The sequence below is a fragment of the Octopus sinensis genome, linkage group LG12 (assembly GCF_006345805.1).
Source record: "Octopus sinensis linkage group LG12, ASM634580v1, whole genome shotgun sequence".
NCBI lineage: Eukaryota > Metazoa > Mollusca > Cephalopoda > Octopoda > Octopodidae > Octopus > Octopus sinensis.
Window position 1 is genome coordinate 70,118,616 of NC_043008.1, and position 15,276 is coordinate 70,133,891.

The following is a 15,276-nucleotide window of genomic DNA, read 5'->3' on the forward strand; positions in this document are numbered from 1 at the left end:
ATCGTTAGTATGTGTATTGTAAAAAGAATTACAGATATGATCCTCTGCAATTTTTTACAGTAATGAAATTAAAGTAAAAGCTTTAGAGTTGTCCTTTCACATTGAAAATAAAACTTGAATAACAATAGTTTGTAGTATTAGTAAACACAGACACATGTAAGCACCTATGTATGTGTATATATCAGTGATAATGTAAATATCTGGATACTAGCATATGAATGCAAACTTCCTTATAGAAAACAGTTTTGGTTGTGTATATACTTTAGATAAAACATTAATATACTATGTGAGGTTGTCGTGTTGGAGTGACATCCCTTTGTTTGCAAACATATTTTCAATGGATTAGATTTCTTTTTGTTGTCCAGGTAAACTTGATGAAGAATAAATAAATAATAAGTGAAAGATACAACGATATTTACTTTAACCTAGTGAAATGAATATAGTTAGGTATTGACGCCATCATATACATACTTTACAATGCAAATCAAAAACATGAAAATTCAAATATAGATAAATAGTAAGCAACATTTGCATGCACGAAAAAATATCCCATGATGATTTTATATATATATATATATATACTATCTGATAATGTGATCATGCAGTAGTTACTTCAAATAAAGAAAAAAGACAAAAAAAAAGATAGTTTTTTTTATTTTGATTTTAGCATTTAACATGAATAGGTTGGTTTGATTCATTACCTGAAAATCTGGAAAGTGAATTTTATATTTGTAATGTAACTGATGTCTTAGGCAAACATTCGAATTTAAGAGTATAGGAGTACTGGAGAGTATGGCATTACACTTTTGTCATTACTACTGCTGGTAATCTCAGTCTAGGTTGGTAGTGCCTGGAAAAAGCTCCAGTTCTTAGTCAAATAGCAGAAGCTGGTGAGGTAGCTAAGGCATACAAGGCACAGAAGAGCACTGGCTCCTAGAACTTGTGTCACAAAAGCTCACTAGTATATGAACATGCTTTAGTGTCACATGACTAGTGTTTTTTCTTAATTAAAAAGGCCCTGGGCCTCAAATATAAGAATGGGAGAATAGGAGACTTGCAAAATAAACAATAGATATATAGGCTAATAGCAATAGGAAACTACTGCTGTATTTTTCCCTCAAGAAAAGTCATGAAAGCTCGGGCCTTGGCATTGAGATCCATAACTGCTAACCGCTGTAAGCACATGAAGGGAATACAGCTACTAAGTTCTAAGCAACATGTATCTCACATGGATGTGTATCATACTCTTGTGTGTTGTAAGAAGCAGCTTCATGAGTTTCTATAATGAACGTCATTTGCTCATAAAAATTACCTCAACAACTCCTGTCTAAGTCATGCTTGCACAGAGAAACCATAAAATCAATGATGGTGTTTGTGATGATGATGATTTCATTATATGCCAGCATAGAAAGCAGCTGTAAAATAAAAATGAAGAGGCACAAGGTGTGACTGTGTACTAAGAAGCTTGTTTTCCAACCTCATGGTTCTGCCACAGCATGGCACCTTGGGCAAATGTCTTCTGCTATATCCTTGGGCTGACCAAAGCTGTGTATATGGACTTGGTAGATGGAAACTGAAAGAAGCCCATCGTATATACACATGTGTGTGTGTTTGTGTCTGTGTTTGTCCACCACCAGCACCATCACTTGACAACCAGTGTTGGTGTGTTTACACCCACCAAAATGATTACTAAGCTTAAAAAGAAAAACATCATGGGGTTGATTTGTCTGACTAAAACCCTTTCAAGATGGTGCCCCAACATGGTCACAATCAAATGACTGAAACAAGTAAAAAGATGAAAAAAAAGGTAAAACTAGTAAAACTACACACATACATACATACACATGAATCAAGGACAAAGAGGAATACATCTACAATTCATTATCTTCCTCCGCTTAGAAGTTGCTCTATGAAATACACCAATCATGCCAGTGATAAGCACTAGGGGTTCCTGCACCAATGTACTTGTTTAAATTTGAGTAACAATCTTAGTGTAAGTAGCTAAGAGTTTGTGTTGAGTACTGAATAAGGAATACAGCTGGACTCTTTTATGCTTGTTGTTGCTGTTGTCATTAGGAGAGACTACTGGCAAAATAATGTCTCTAACCAAACTCATTGTTTTTAGTCCCACTACATAATGCAGCTGTTGACTGTGGACAGACATATGGTGCACTAGCTCTACTTGGTTTCTTACCTCAGCTTCAGTTTTAAGGACCAGGGTTATACTTTTCTTTCTTTGCTGTACCTATAGTAGAAAGTATTTTATTATTACTATAACTATTGAGTGAGAGAGCAGTGCATGCCATCAAAGTGACACTGGGGTATGATATACAAAGCCCAGTATACTTATCATAACTGCCCATCTGACAGGGATACACCAGGCCCATGCATCACAACCATATGTGTGCAACATTGTGATTTCATATCAAAATAAACAGTGCAGGTCCTTGCTGGTGGGGTCCAGTTAGAATTTTGTTCAGGTTGAGTAGTCCATCCCATTCAAAAGCCCGCTGAATAAGAGTTGTTTAAGGATGTTGAATGAAAAACCCATGTTTACAGAGGTAAATTATTCGAACCCCAAGGAATTCTTTTCACACATGGCCATGATGCTCCCCCACTACTTCTGCTTGTGATCAAAGATGCACATATCAGCCACCAAGAGACATGCTCAACTGGTTAGGGTCAAGCAAGTCTGTGGTATTGAGCAGAATATTTGCTGTAGCCTAGCTTTTACACCAAGGCAAAACATGTACATGTTAACACTTCCAATTAGTTAAGATCAGAATCCATGAGAGACAGTAGCTGGTGCTGCATGAGGGCATTATTATTATTATTACCTTTGCCTTGGTGGAGGCAGTAGTATTGTTTTCAGTCACGTTTGTTTGTTTGTTTGTCCATGGACAAAATATCTCAAGAACCGGTAGATGAATTCAGGTGAAACTTTCAGGGATGTTTAGTCTCATGACTGGCATGAACTGATTCGATTTTGGGATCAATCCAGTACTGGACAACGATTCTGGATTTCTTTTTTTTTACACAATTTTTGAGAGCATTCGGGTTCATTTTTAGTATTCTCGTTTGTGAGAGTAGTCAAGTTTATTTTAGATATTCTCATTTTAAAAAATCATCTCTGGCTAATCGTTGAGAGGACATTGGTGTTGACTTGGCAGAGGTTTGTGCTCTCTGAGTGCTTTTGTTATTAATATTCTCATCCTGATCATCATCATCATTATTATTTTTATTTAGGTAGTGAGCCAACTGAAGCATTAAAATGCTGGATAAAATGCTGCTAAGCATTTTGTCTGTTTTTATGATCTGAGTTCATATTCTACCATGCTTGACTTTACCTTTCATATTTTTGGAGTTGATAAAATAAATACCTGTCAAGCACTGTGGGCAGTGTAATCAACTAATTCCCTCCTACAAAATTTCAAGCCTTGTGCCTATAGTAAAAAGGCTCCACTCTCTCTCTCTCTCTTGTGGTAACCCATGTATCCTCCGTTACTGCAAAACATCTATTTCTGTCCTTCTACTTATGCACTAATCTCTCATCTCGCACAGAGCCACTTTCCTCAATACTACTCAGCCTCAGTTTAGGTGACCTTGTCTTGTAAATTATTTGGTGAACTCACTGTTGTTGGGGTCATGTCAAAAGCATCCAGTACACTCTGTAAAGTGTTGGCATCAGAAAGGGCATCCAGCTGTAGAAATCATGTCCAAGCAGACAGTGGAGCTTGGTGCATTTTTCCGTATTGCCAGTACCTATCAAACTGTCAAACCCATGCCAGCATTGAAAACAGGTGTTAAATTATTATTATTGTTATTATTATTATTATTATTATTATTAATATATTGTTTTTTGTTCCTTTATTTTAGCCTTTGCTCAATATGAAGACAATGCACCTATTCCACGGTTTAACCCGTCTCCTACCAATGTGACATTTCGAAGAGGAGAAACTGCAATCCTTCACTGTTCAATAGAGAACTTGGGCACCAAAACAGTGAGTATTTTGTTTGCATTCTAAGTTTTCCTTCTTTTAAACAATCAACATCTCTTTCTCTTTTACAATGAATAGTTGAAATGTTATATTTCTTTCTTTCTCTTTTTTCCTTTCTGTCTGTCTTTCTTTCTTTCTTTCTTTCTTCTTCTTCTTTTTCTCATTTTTCTTCTTCTTCTTCTTCTTCTAAACATTTTCATACATATAAACACACACACACACACTCTCTCTCCTTACTTTCCCTCTTGCTCTACCTTCCCTGCACACTCTGTCTCAAGTGTTCTCTCTCTCAAACACACACTCACTCACTCACTCTATCTTGTGCATATGCATACACACTCACTCTCTACATACACACACACTTGCTTGTACACATGCAATTCTCAAAGAATGGTAAAAATTCTTCCTTTCCTGCTGCTCCATTAGTAGATTATTTAAAGGGAAGTTATCTTTTATCATTTTCCCTTACCAACTCCACACCTGAACACTCATACACATGCACAAACATACCTACAATTACAGGCAAACACACACATGAAATCAATGCCGTTTATTTTAACCAGAACCACACAAAAATCTTAAATCTATGATTCCAAAAACAAAACCATATTCAACGTAAGACAAGGAATTTTTACATTTTCGTAAATGAATTTCGAATTCCATTTGAAGGGGCATTTTAATAAAATTAGAATTTTCTGGTATTTTTGCTTTAGAAATTTCAATTAGAGAAATAGAAATTATGTTATAGAAGAATGTTCCGGAGTAATATGAAGAATGGTTCACTCATTTTAGAGGGGGGCGGTGGTTGATGATGATAACCTGCAATTAATTAGAAAGTGGGCTCTTCCTATATTTTTGGAGATTCCGGTTCCATTTTGATGTTTATTTTTGATAATCACAGGAGATTGTTATACCTTCAAATAGTATGTGTAGCTGTGTGTATGTGTGTGGGTGCGTGCGTGGGTGCGTGCGTGGGTGCGTGCACCCGACTGTCTGTTTCATTCTTTCAGTCTCTCTCTCTCTGTATGTGTGTGTCTGATGATTGTAGCAGTCCACAAATAAGAAAAAAATTCTATGTTAAAAACAGGGTAACAAATAATTAGATTTATTCATATTTTACAAAATAGCCACACTGTTTCAGCAAAGCAAATATTCCCAAGCTTTATCAGAAAATATATATAGTCTAAACCATGGCAGCATGGAAAACAGACGTTAAATAATGATATATATATATATATATATACAAAATGGATTCTCCTGTTGGAGACGATGTATAAGTGTTCAGCTTTTACCAAACGACCTACACAAATGATTTTGTTTTTGATGATCAAATGTATGTGTGGTATATTATCTCACATGCTCCATCAAATCTCTGTTGCCTAAACAGGTGCGCTGTGCACCACACATCAAGTGTCAAAGTGATTGCAGAGTGACATGAGAAGAAGTGTTTTTCTCAAGAACACAGTGCACCACTTGGTCTAGGAATTGAAACCTTGATCTTACAATCATGAGTGCAGCATCCTAACCACTAGGCCATTATCTTCATCATTTTACTTTTGTTATTCATGCTGGTATAGGTTAAAGGAGTAGTTGTGATCCAAGTCAGTTCATATTTGGTTTTATTGTTTTTTTAGATTAATCTGTGAAGCATATCTCACTGGTACATATAAGTTTGACTTGATTTCTATCGTCGGGTGCACTTCTTAACCCCAGTCACTTCACCAAGTGCATTAAGTATATTTTATTATTGTACTAGCTCTAGAGATGTTGTTATGACCTCATCAAGGTCAAATGATCCTCTTGGTCCAACATTGACCAACCACATTACATTGATTACTGAGTAAATTTTATTGTGGTACCGGCATTTGTAAGATTATCTTGTACTTCAAAAGACTAAAGAGTCTTTATTACAATGTCCGTTTACTCAAGACTACATGACTGATTAGGTGAACAGAAGAGTGAATAATGACAGAAGGAAAACCAGGATTGTTGATTAAAGGAGGCAAGAATATGATGGTAGGAACATAATGATTGAGGTAAAGGGTTGGTTGAAGAGTTAGAGAATAATAGACAATAACTGAGGTAGCCCATGGTGACAGAGAGTGATGAATGTCAATATCAAGTCACCTGGGGAAGAGAGAGTGATAAGTGACAGATCAGAAAAGGTGTTGATTGATGCATTGGTTACAAACATAATAAATGCAATCTCTTATACATAAATTTCATAATGGAATCTATGAAAAAGAATAAAAAATGGTGACAGAAGGAATTGAATATGCATAGTTCCATTATGGCTTGATCCAGTGACATCCCTTGTTATTCAGGAGGTACAAGGAATAGGGAAGAATGTGTCATAGCGATGAGATGGCTAGAGATGTTCAATACCATCTTTAGTCACACAAGCAGTATAGTATGGTAAATATAAGAAAGAGTGAGTGAAGAGACGATGAGTGGACCTCAGAGACAGGGAAGGAAGCAGATGTAAGTTCAACTGGGTCATAACAGTGGAGAGACCCACATGTATGCACCTACACACACACACACACACACACACACACACACATACACACACGAGTGGGTGCTGAAAAGTTCCTGGATTTGGGTAAAAGAAAATACAGGAGGATCAGTTAATTATAATTTTATTCAAGATATTCCCCTCTCAGGTTCACACACTTAGCAGTCCTTCAGTTTTTCTAAGCCTTTTAAAAGAACTTGGAAGGTTGGGCCTCTAACCAGGCCTTTCATGATATCCTTAAAACCAGGAACTTTTCACCATCAGTGTATGTATGGGTGTGTGTATTTTATGCATTATGTCACCTAGCCTTCACCACTACAATCATTTTCAACATTTGTTTTTACTATGTTTGCATGGGTGGACAGCTCATCTCGTGTGCTATCTACTGACCATCATCCTTTCCCTGAGATCAGTCTTCACCAATGCATCCCATGTCTTCATGGGTCTCCCTCATCTTCATATTCCATCAACTTTGAGCACAGCTACACTTCATTACTCAACTGTCATCCTCTGCCTATTACATGCTCATACAAGTGCATTCTTTACTCTCACACATTACACCACATTCTTCTTATATCCAGGTTTCCTCTCAGCTCCTTCGTCATTTGTTGTTCATGCCCATTAACATTACATCTATTACATGTCAAGCAAATCCTGTTTGCTTCGTTTCCTTCAAGTCTTTGTAAACTCTGTTTAAAGTTCAATGTCTCATTACTGTACAGCTTCGCGTTTTGTATGCAAGCACTCTACAATCTGCTTTTCACTGAGAAAGAAACCTTTTGTTGCCAGCAGAAGAGCTCCCTGACCTTTTCCCACTCTCTTCTTAATTAAAATTTATAATTGGAAATGGCCTCTTTCAGCTTATTCACACACACACACACACACGTGTATGTGTGCCTGTCTGTGTTTTTGTACATGTGCGTGTATACACACACACACACACACACCACACACACACACACACATATATATATATATATCAGGTCATTAAGATTTTGAACTGAAAGTTTATTTTACTTTATCTCAACAAAAAGCAATGCAGTTAATCAAAGTAGGCACCTAAATTATCAACACAATTTTGCCATTTTATCGATAGCTTATTTATGCCAGCAGCGAAGAATTCTGGAGAGCAAGAGGTGATGAAATCACGAAAGGCTGTTTTTGCATTTTCTTCAGATTTGAAGTTTTTTCCTTGCAAAAAGTTGTCTAATGCTTAGAAAATGTGATAGTTGGTGCAGGTCTGGTGAATATGGTGGATGATAGAGTACTTCTAAGTTCAGCTCCTGTAACTTGAGTAGCGTTCTTTGTGCAACATGTGGTCGAGTATTGTCATGCAAGAGCATTGACCAATCTCGGCTGTTTAATTGCAAGTTCATTCATCATTTCATCCAATTGGTTGATGTATACATCTGCTGTAATTGACTTACCAGATCTCATGAAGATGTCATGGATGACACCAGCAATGGACCACCAAAGAGACACCATTAGCTTTTTTTTGGTGAATATTCTTTTTCTGGATTGTGTTTTGACACTTTGTTTCTATCCAACCCCCTTGCAGAACCCGTGCGTTTCTATTCCATCTCAATCACAGATTTATAAATTTTTTTAACTAAACAGTTTGAAACTTTGAATACTGGTAGACTTTCTCATGTAGAACACAGTTTACTGTGAACATTTTAGACAAAATTTTGTATTTTAGAAGTTATTTCGTGTTAAAGTTGTCATATTCCGGTAATTTCAACCAGTCAACAATGTGTATTCGGTTGAAGAAAGCTACTGCTGTTTGTAATAGTAATTGAAGAGGAACAACTTCTGGGTCATCTCTACTAAATGTCACTACTCTGTTTTATTTGTATGATGAGTGAAAACTATGTTACCTTTATCTTTTCTTCCTTTCTAGTCAACACCGTACATTTCTTACTCTTTCCCTCCCTTCTACACTATGAACTAGCAACCAGCAAGCGAACTTGTCACTGCCTCTACAATTACCATATTTTCTAGTGTGTAAGCTGCTATTTGTTTTGTTTTACCTTCATGTTTTGATTATGTTATTTTTTATGTAATAAAGACTTTTATATTAATGAAATGTATTTGTTGTTGATTATAGTAAGATAAAATCATGACAACAACAATACATCTCATAGTTGTAAAATAAGGCATTTTGAAACTACATATATGTTAACAACAAAAAAGCTAGCTGTGGACTCGTTGCTCTGTGGTGTTGATTCTTCAAACAGAGTGGTAACATTTAGTAGAGATGACCTGGAAGTTGTTCCTCTTCGATAACTATCGTGAACAGCAGTAGCTTTCTTCAACTGAATACACGTCATTGATTGGTTGAAATTACTCAAATATGACAACTTTAACATGAAATAACTTCTAAAATATGAAATTTTGTCAACAACATTCAAAGTGAACCATGTTCTATATAAGAATTCTACTAGCATTCAAAGTTTCAAACTGGTTTAGTTTAAAAAAATTAATTAAAAAATCTGTGATTGAGATGGAATAGGTCCACACTTGCTATTGAAAAGAATCCATTTTTCATCACAATTAACAATACAATGCCAAAATGGTTCGCTTTTATGCCAAACCGACAAAGAACAGCCAGTTTTAAGACAATGTGTCATTTACACTTCTATATTTAAGAGATGAAAAATTATATCATTTACATTATTTACATTCGCCAGATATTTGTCCTCATCTTGTTTATTGTTAACACGTTTCGGCTGATATACCCTCCAGCCTTCTTGGGGAAATTTCAAACCTGGGTTCTCATTCCTAGGGTATTTTTTGATGTTGTTGTTGTTATTATTATTATTATTATTATTATTATTATTATTATTATTATTATTAATGTTCAGGTCACTGCTTGGAATCAAGCTCAGAATCTTGGGGTTAGTAGCCCATGCTCTTAACCACTACGCCATATGCCCGTAGTGGTTATATAAAAATACAGAAACACATATACACACACATAATCATTTAATATATACATGCACGAATGTGTTTATATGTATATGAAAGAATACACACAGGTATATGTGTGTGTGTGTGTGTGTGTGTGTTTGGGTGTGTGTACTTTCTTGCAAAACATAAACGTATGTTCATGTCCAATTTCATTTGCATAGCAGTTTTCCTAAACATATACACATATACATGCATTCACATACTCATATACACATGCACATACATACACACATACATACATATTACATTTGTAGTTCACCCCTAAAGAGGATGTTTTCAACAACAAGGTCTAATTTAACATCCCTTTACTCCATCTTAACTTATTCATTTGTTCCCCTTGGGTTTATCCAGGTAACTGCACCACATTGATGAGACTGAAGAAATGAAGGGAAAAAAACCCCTTTAGGGACTCAAATTTGTCTTGATTGGCTTACTTCCTGTTGCAGTCGAATTGGTGCCAGGTATATTTCTGTGCTTCATGCTGGATCGCACTGAGGATATGCAACATGTAATAGAATATTATCAATGCTGATGTAATAAACCTCAAAGGGCTTTTAAGTTCTTCTGTTTAACTTTGATTACATGGTGGCATTAAGCTGATGTGATATAAACCAGCCTCTGGAGAGAATGCTAGCCCTATTTCCAATAACTTTCTTAAATCATTTAATGTTATCCGGTTCAGTCGGAAGTTGTGTGAATTGGTGTGGTTCAATGAAGTGCACTGTCCAAATTTAATTAGATAATGTCTACTATGCATTTAGATTGAAAATCTAGGAGTTGGTTTTCACTCTGTTTCATTTATGTTTTTAGTTCAAATCCTGGCTAAGTAGAGATTTTTTTTTCTCATCCACTCAGCTGTTTGGTTTCTTTTATAATAAAGCAGGCCCTTGATTTGTTAAGAAAGATTATTGAATAATAAAACAGCGCCGATAACTTCACATACTGTATACTTAGGATGTTTAATCTAGATGTAATGTTGAAGCATCTAGGACTGAATGAACTGACCAAAGAATACAATTACAACAACTATAAGGTGACTAGTCAAGGCAAGTAAGATCATAGTCATGGCTGATGCTGGTGTCAGGTCTATGGCACCCATTCCTGTGGCACATAAAAAGGATCCTCTACATTCTTGGAATGGTTGGTGTTAGGAAAGGCATCTAGCCATAGAAATTATGCTAAATCAGATTGGAACCTGATCCAGCTCCCCGGCTTACCAGCTTTTGGTCAAACCATCCAACCCATGCCAGCATGGAGAGCAGACATTATATGATGATGATGAGGATGATGAAATATTGGCTTGAATATCTCATGATATTTGTTCTCATTGCACAATAAGTCTGAATTTTGCTTGGGTCACATTTGCCTTATATTCTTTTGGGATTGATGAAATAAACCAAGCATGGCTGTGTGGTTAAGAAGCTCACTTTGCAACTACATGGTTTTAGGATCAGTCCCACTGCACAGCAGCTTAGGCAAGTACCTTCTACTCTAGCCCCAGGTCAATCAAGTCCTTGTGAGGGTATTTTGTCGATGGAAACCATGGAAGTATATCATATACAGGATATTCAGGTTAATAGTTGCTATCTTTTGGTTTTTCAAAGTACTTTTAGTTTTGGGTAGAATATTGTTTTTTTTTTTTTCCTTTTATGTAAACTGTTGAATTTAGCTCAAACACCTTGTGTATGTGTGTGTGTGCACATGCTCGCACATGTGTATGTCTTGGTGCCAGTTTCCCATACCCTACTATTTGACAACCAGTGTTGGTTTGTTTATATCTCCATAGCTTAGTAGTTCAGTAAAAGAGACTGAAAAAGTACCAAACTTTAAAAAAAAGTACTGGGGGCGATTTGCTCAACTAAACACATCAAAGCATTGCTTTAGCTTGGCCACAGTTCAATCACTGAAACAAATAAAAAATGAAAAATAGTAATACAGGGGAATAGATTATGGAATTAATTTCCAGCCCTCTTCATTTTGAGTTCAAATCCAATCATGGTCCACTTCAGTGCTAGACTTAATCATTCATCCAGTTGAGCACTGTAACATAGTCCCTTGGTTACCCTTACCAGATTCTACTCTGTTGCAAGCATTCAGGTCTCCTGTTTGAGGCTACCTCCTTCCCTCCTACTAATCTCGGAGGCCTTGTGAAGGGTCATGCGCCCAGCTCCTCCATCTTGACTAAGAAGTAGTAGTAGTAGTAATAGTACTAGTAGGGGATCATGTGCCGTGAAAGTGCCTTGCTGCATCCACCATGTATTGGTGATTCCCTACTACTCCTAGCAGATGACACATTTGCACCACTCAGGCAACAACCCTCCAACCCATCAGTTTGTTTGGGTCATCATTGCTGGTGAGGGCTTTACAGGGCTGGATTGTAAATCCTACCTCAACCTCTTTTAGTTGCCTTTTATGACAAGAAACATTGGGTCTAATCTCTAACATGCTGATCCCCACACACAGAAGCAATATGAAATTAAATGTCTTGCTCAAAAGCACATGCATCCTGGTCTGGGAATCAAACCTACAATCTGGTGATTGTGAGTGCAACACCCTAACCACTAGGCTAAGCACCTTCAATAAAAATATGAAGTTTGTTATAGACTCACTTGACTCGCTAGAAATAGCAGCCAAATCTCTCTCAAATGATAGCTTTCAGCAGAAATCAAACCATGAAGAATTTGAACTCTGAACATAAAGATAAACAAAACTCCACTAAGCATTTCATCCAGTATGGTAACGATTCTGCCAGTTTGCTGCCTTAATAATAATAATAATAATAATAATAATTATAATAATAATAATAATAATAATAATAATTTCAGATTTTGTCACAAGGCCAGCAATTTCGGGGGAGTGGTAAATCCACTATATTAACCCCACTACTCAAGTGGTTCTTATTTTATCAACTCTGAAAGTATGAAAGGCAAAGGTCAACTCTGAGAGAATTTGAACTCAGAATGTCAAGATGGATGAAATGCCATTAAACATTTCACCCAGCATGCTAACAGTCATGCCTACTTGCTACCTTAACAATAATAATAATAATGATGATGATAGTAATAATAATAATAATAATAATAATAATAATGATGATGATGAAGGTTTCACATTTTGGCCTAAGGCCAGTAAATCTAAGGGTAGGTGTCAGACACCAATACTTGACTGATACTTTTATGAATCCTGGAGAGATGAACAGTAAATTGACTTCAGCAGGATTTCAACTCAGAGCACAAGTAGAAATATCAGGGTATGGTACTAACACACTATAATTTATCAAAAGTCTAGGTTGTAGTTATCACTAAGATGCAGGGGAATGAATTTATTAGGTATTACCTTAAAGCTGGTTAAATAATGACTACTCATGCATATATATATATATTTAGATAATCACACACATGCACACACACGCACACATATATATATGATCATATGTATACATAAATATATTTCTATGTGTATATACATATATGTGTATGTTGTGTTCTTGTGTGTGTATCTTTCTTTTAAGAGCTCTTCTCAGGGAAACTGAAGAAAATATGTGCTAATGCATCTTTCAAGTTTTTATTACAGGCACACACACACACAGATTGTTAAGAGAAAGCCAAGGATCAGTCAGTGAAGTTAATTAACCGTTATCAAGCTGTTCATTACATCATGATAGTCTTGCATAAATGTTTGCAGTTTCTGTTGAATTCCTTACAAAAGCACCATCTCACATACACTAATTATACAACATCTCCCAAACAATCTCTCATCTCTAGAATTTACAGAAAAATTCTTCCGTAGCTAGATACCACAGTAAATTCCTCAGATCTTTCCAAGGTTGAAACTGTTCTGGGGTTGTCTGAGATAATTGGTTACTGATGATCTCTCTTACTTCCCATTGCCATCACCTCTCCTGTCCATTGCTAACCAAAAGGGTGGAAGTTCATATCCAGGTTCTTAAACTTTCCTGATTCTGTACACTCTAGCAATCTGTGTAACTTGAGTGTCAGTGATACCTCTGTGCGACATGATTTTTTACTTTGGTTAGTAACTGTTATTTTCTGTTTACTTAGCCATTTTTTTCATACTTTCTAGGGGCGTTTCCTTCAAACTTTGCTTTCCTTACATTTATTCAAATCCCAAATAATCTCTCTCAATACATGGCTATGATGCTTCCCTATTACTCCTGCTCATGATCAAAGATGCAAATATTGTCAGCCACTAAGAAACATGCTCAAGTGGTTAAGGTCAAGCAACAAGCAAGCAAATCTGTGGTATTGGGCAGAATATTTGCTATAATGATATTTCTGTTTCAGCAAGTATTGATGTCAAGGTCAGAAAAAAAAAGCAAAGTTTGAAGGGAATAGTAGTAATTTCCTTTGATTTCTACATAGTAGCAAATAGGAAATAACACTTATTAACTGACAACAAAAAGGATAAAAATGTTTTTACTAAGAGTAATAACTGCTAGATAATAAAACAATTGCTCCTAATTTAAGAAGAAAGCCAGCAGTTTCATGGAGAAGAGGCTAGTTGATACCATTTCTATCAGTACTTGTGTACTTTATTTTATCAATTCCAGGATGAAATACAAAGTTGACTTTGGCAGATTTGAACTCCAACTGTAAAGAGCCAGAAAAAATACCACAACGCATTTCATCTGATGCTCTAACAGTTCTGGCTACTTACTGCCCTATCATAACAATCAAATAAGGATCATTTCTATCAGAAGTACAAAGTCTATTTTAATCTATTTGAGCCCTTTTGGGGGTTGATATAATAAAGTACCAATCTAGTACTGGAGTTGATGTAATCATCAAAACCTTCTCTGCAGCCAAATTTCTGGCCTCGTGCCTATGTTAGAAATAATGATAATTATAAAAGACAGAGAGAGATGGTGGGGAGAAAGATAACATTGATAGACATAAGCAGAAGAGATTGGTTTGTTAATTGAAGTTAGTGTGCAGCTCTTTGATCTGACAATTTACCAATTCTACCATTAACTGTGACCTTTGACATCAAAACTGTAAATTTATAACTTTTGGCCAAGGCTGTACGTTTAGGTTGGGAAAGTAGCAGACAAATGATGTTGCAGTAAGAAGCTACCTCCCTTTAAGTTTTTAAGAAAAAAATCTAAAATAGAGTTCAATTTTCAACTATGTTGTACCATCATCATAATCATAAATATTATCTTCCTCATCATCATCATCAACATCATCATCATTACTGTCATCATTGATTTTATGTTCCTTTTTCCCATTTTAAAATGGGTTGGTGGGTACTTTCTGAGGCAGTGTTTTTATGGCCAGGTACACTTCTTGATAACAATCCTTTCAGTCACATCTCTTACTGGTATGTAAGAGTTAAAAGAAAATTTCTGTAAGACACTGGGGTCAGTTTATCTGTGATAAACTGGTGTGAAATTGACTGACTGTACCCCTTGCCAATGGTTCAATGCCTTATGCAAAATTGAAACCAATGTAACTCATTGCTTTACGTATGCAGTGCACACAGGTTAAGTATGATAATGATTTCAAATTTATGCCCAAGGGCAGCAGTTTTGAGGAGAGATGATTAGTCAGTAATATTGACTCCAGTACATGTCTGGTACTGACTGGTACTTTATTTTATCAATCTCAAAAGGGTGAAAAGCAAAGCTGACCTTGGTATGATTTGAACTCAGAATGCAAAGTACCAGAAAAAATAATGCAAAGCATTTTATCCAATGCTCCACTGATTCAGCCAGTCTACTACCCTAGTACTTTGTATAATGATAAATATTGCATCAACTTTACAGCCTGTGCA

General features: G+C 36.0%; 1 protein-coding gene across 10 annotated transcripts in view; it reads left to right on the top strand.

The window, feature by feature from the left end:
* LOC115218071 (zwei Ig domain protein zig-8) overlaps positions 1–15,276 on the top strand; it is a 547,852-nt gene that overhangs the window by 200,112 nt on the left and 332,464 nt on the right. For all 10 annotated transcript variants that reach the window (XM_036508049.1, XM_036508046.1, XM_036508050.1 and 7 more), the window contains one exon: positions 3,877–4,001. In XM_036508049.1, the coding sequence (XP_036363942.1) occupies positions 3,877–4,001 (125 nt within the window). The remainder of the gene's footprint in view (positions 1–3,876; positions 4,002–15,276) is intronic.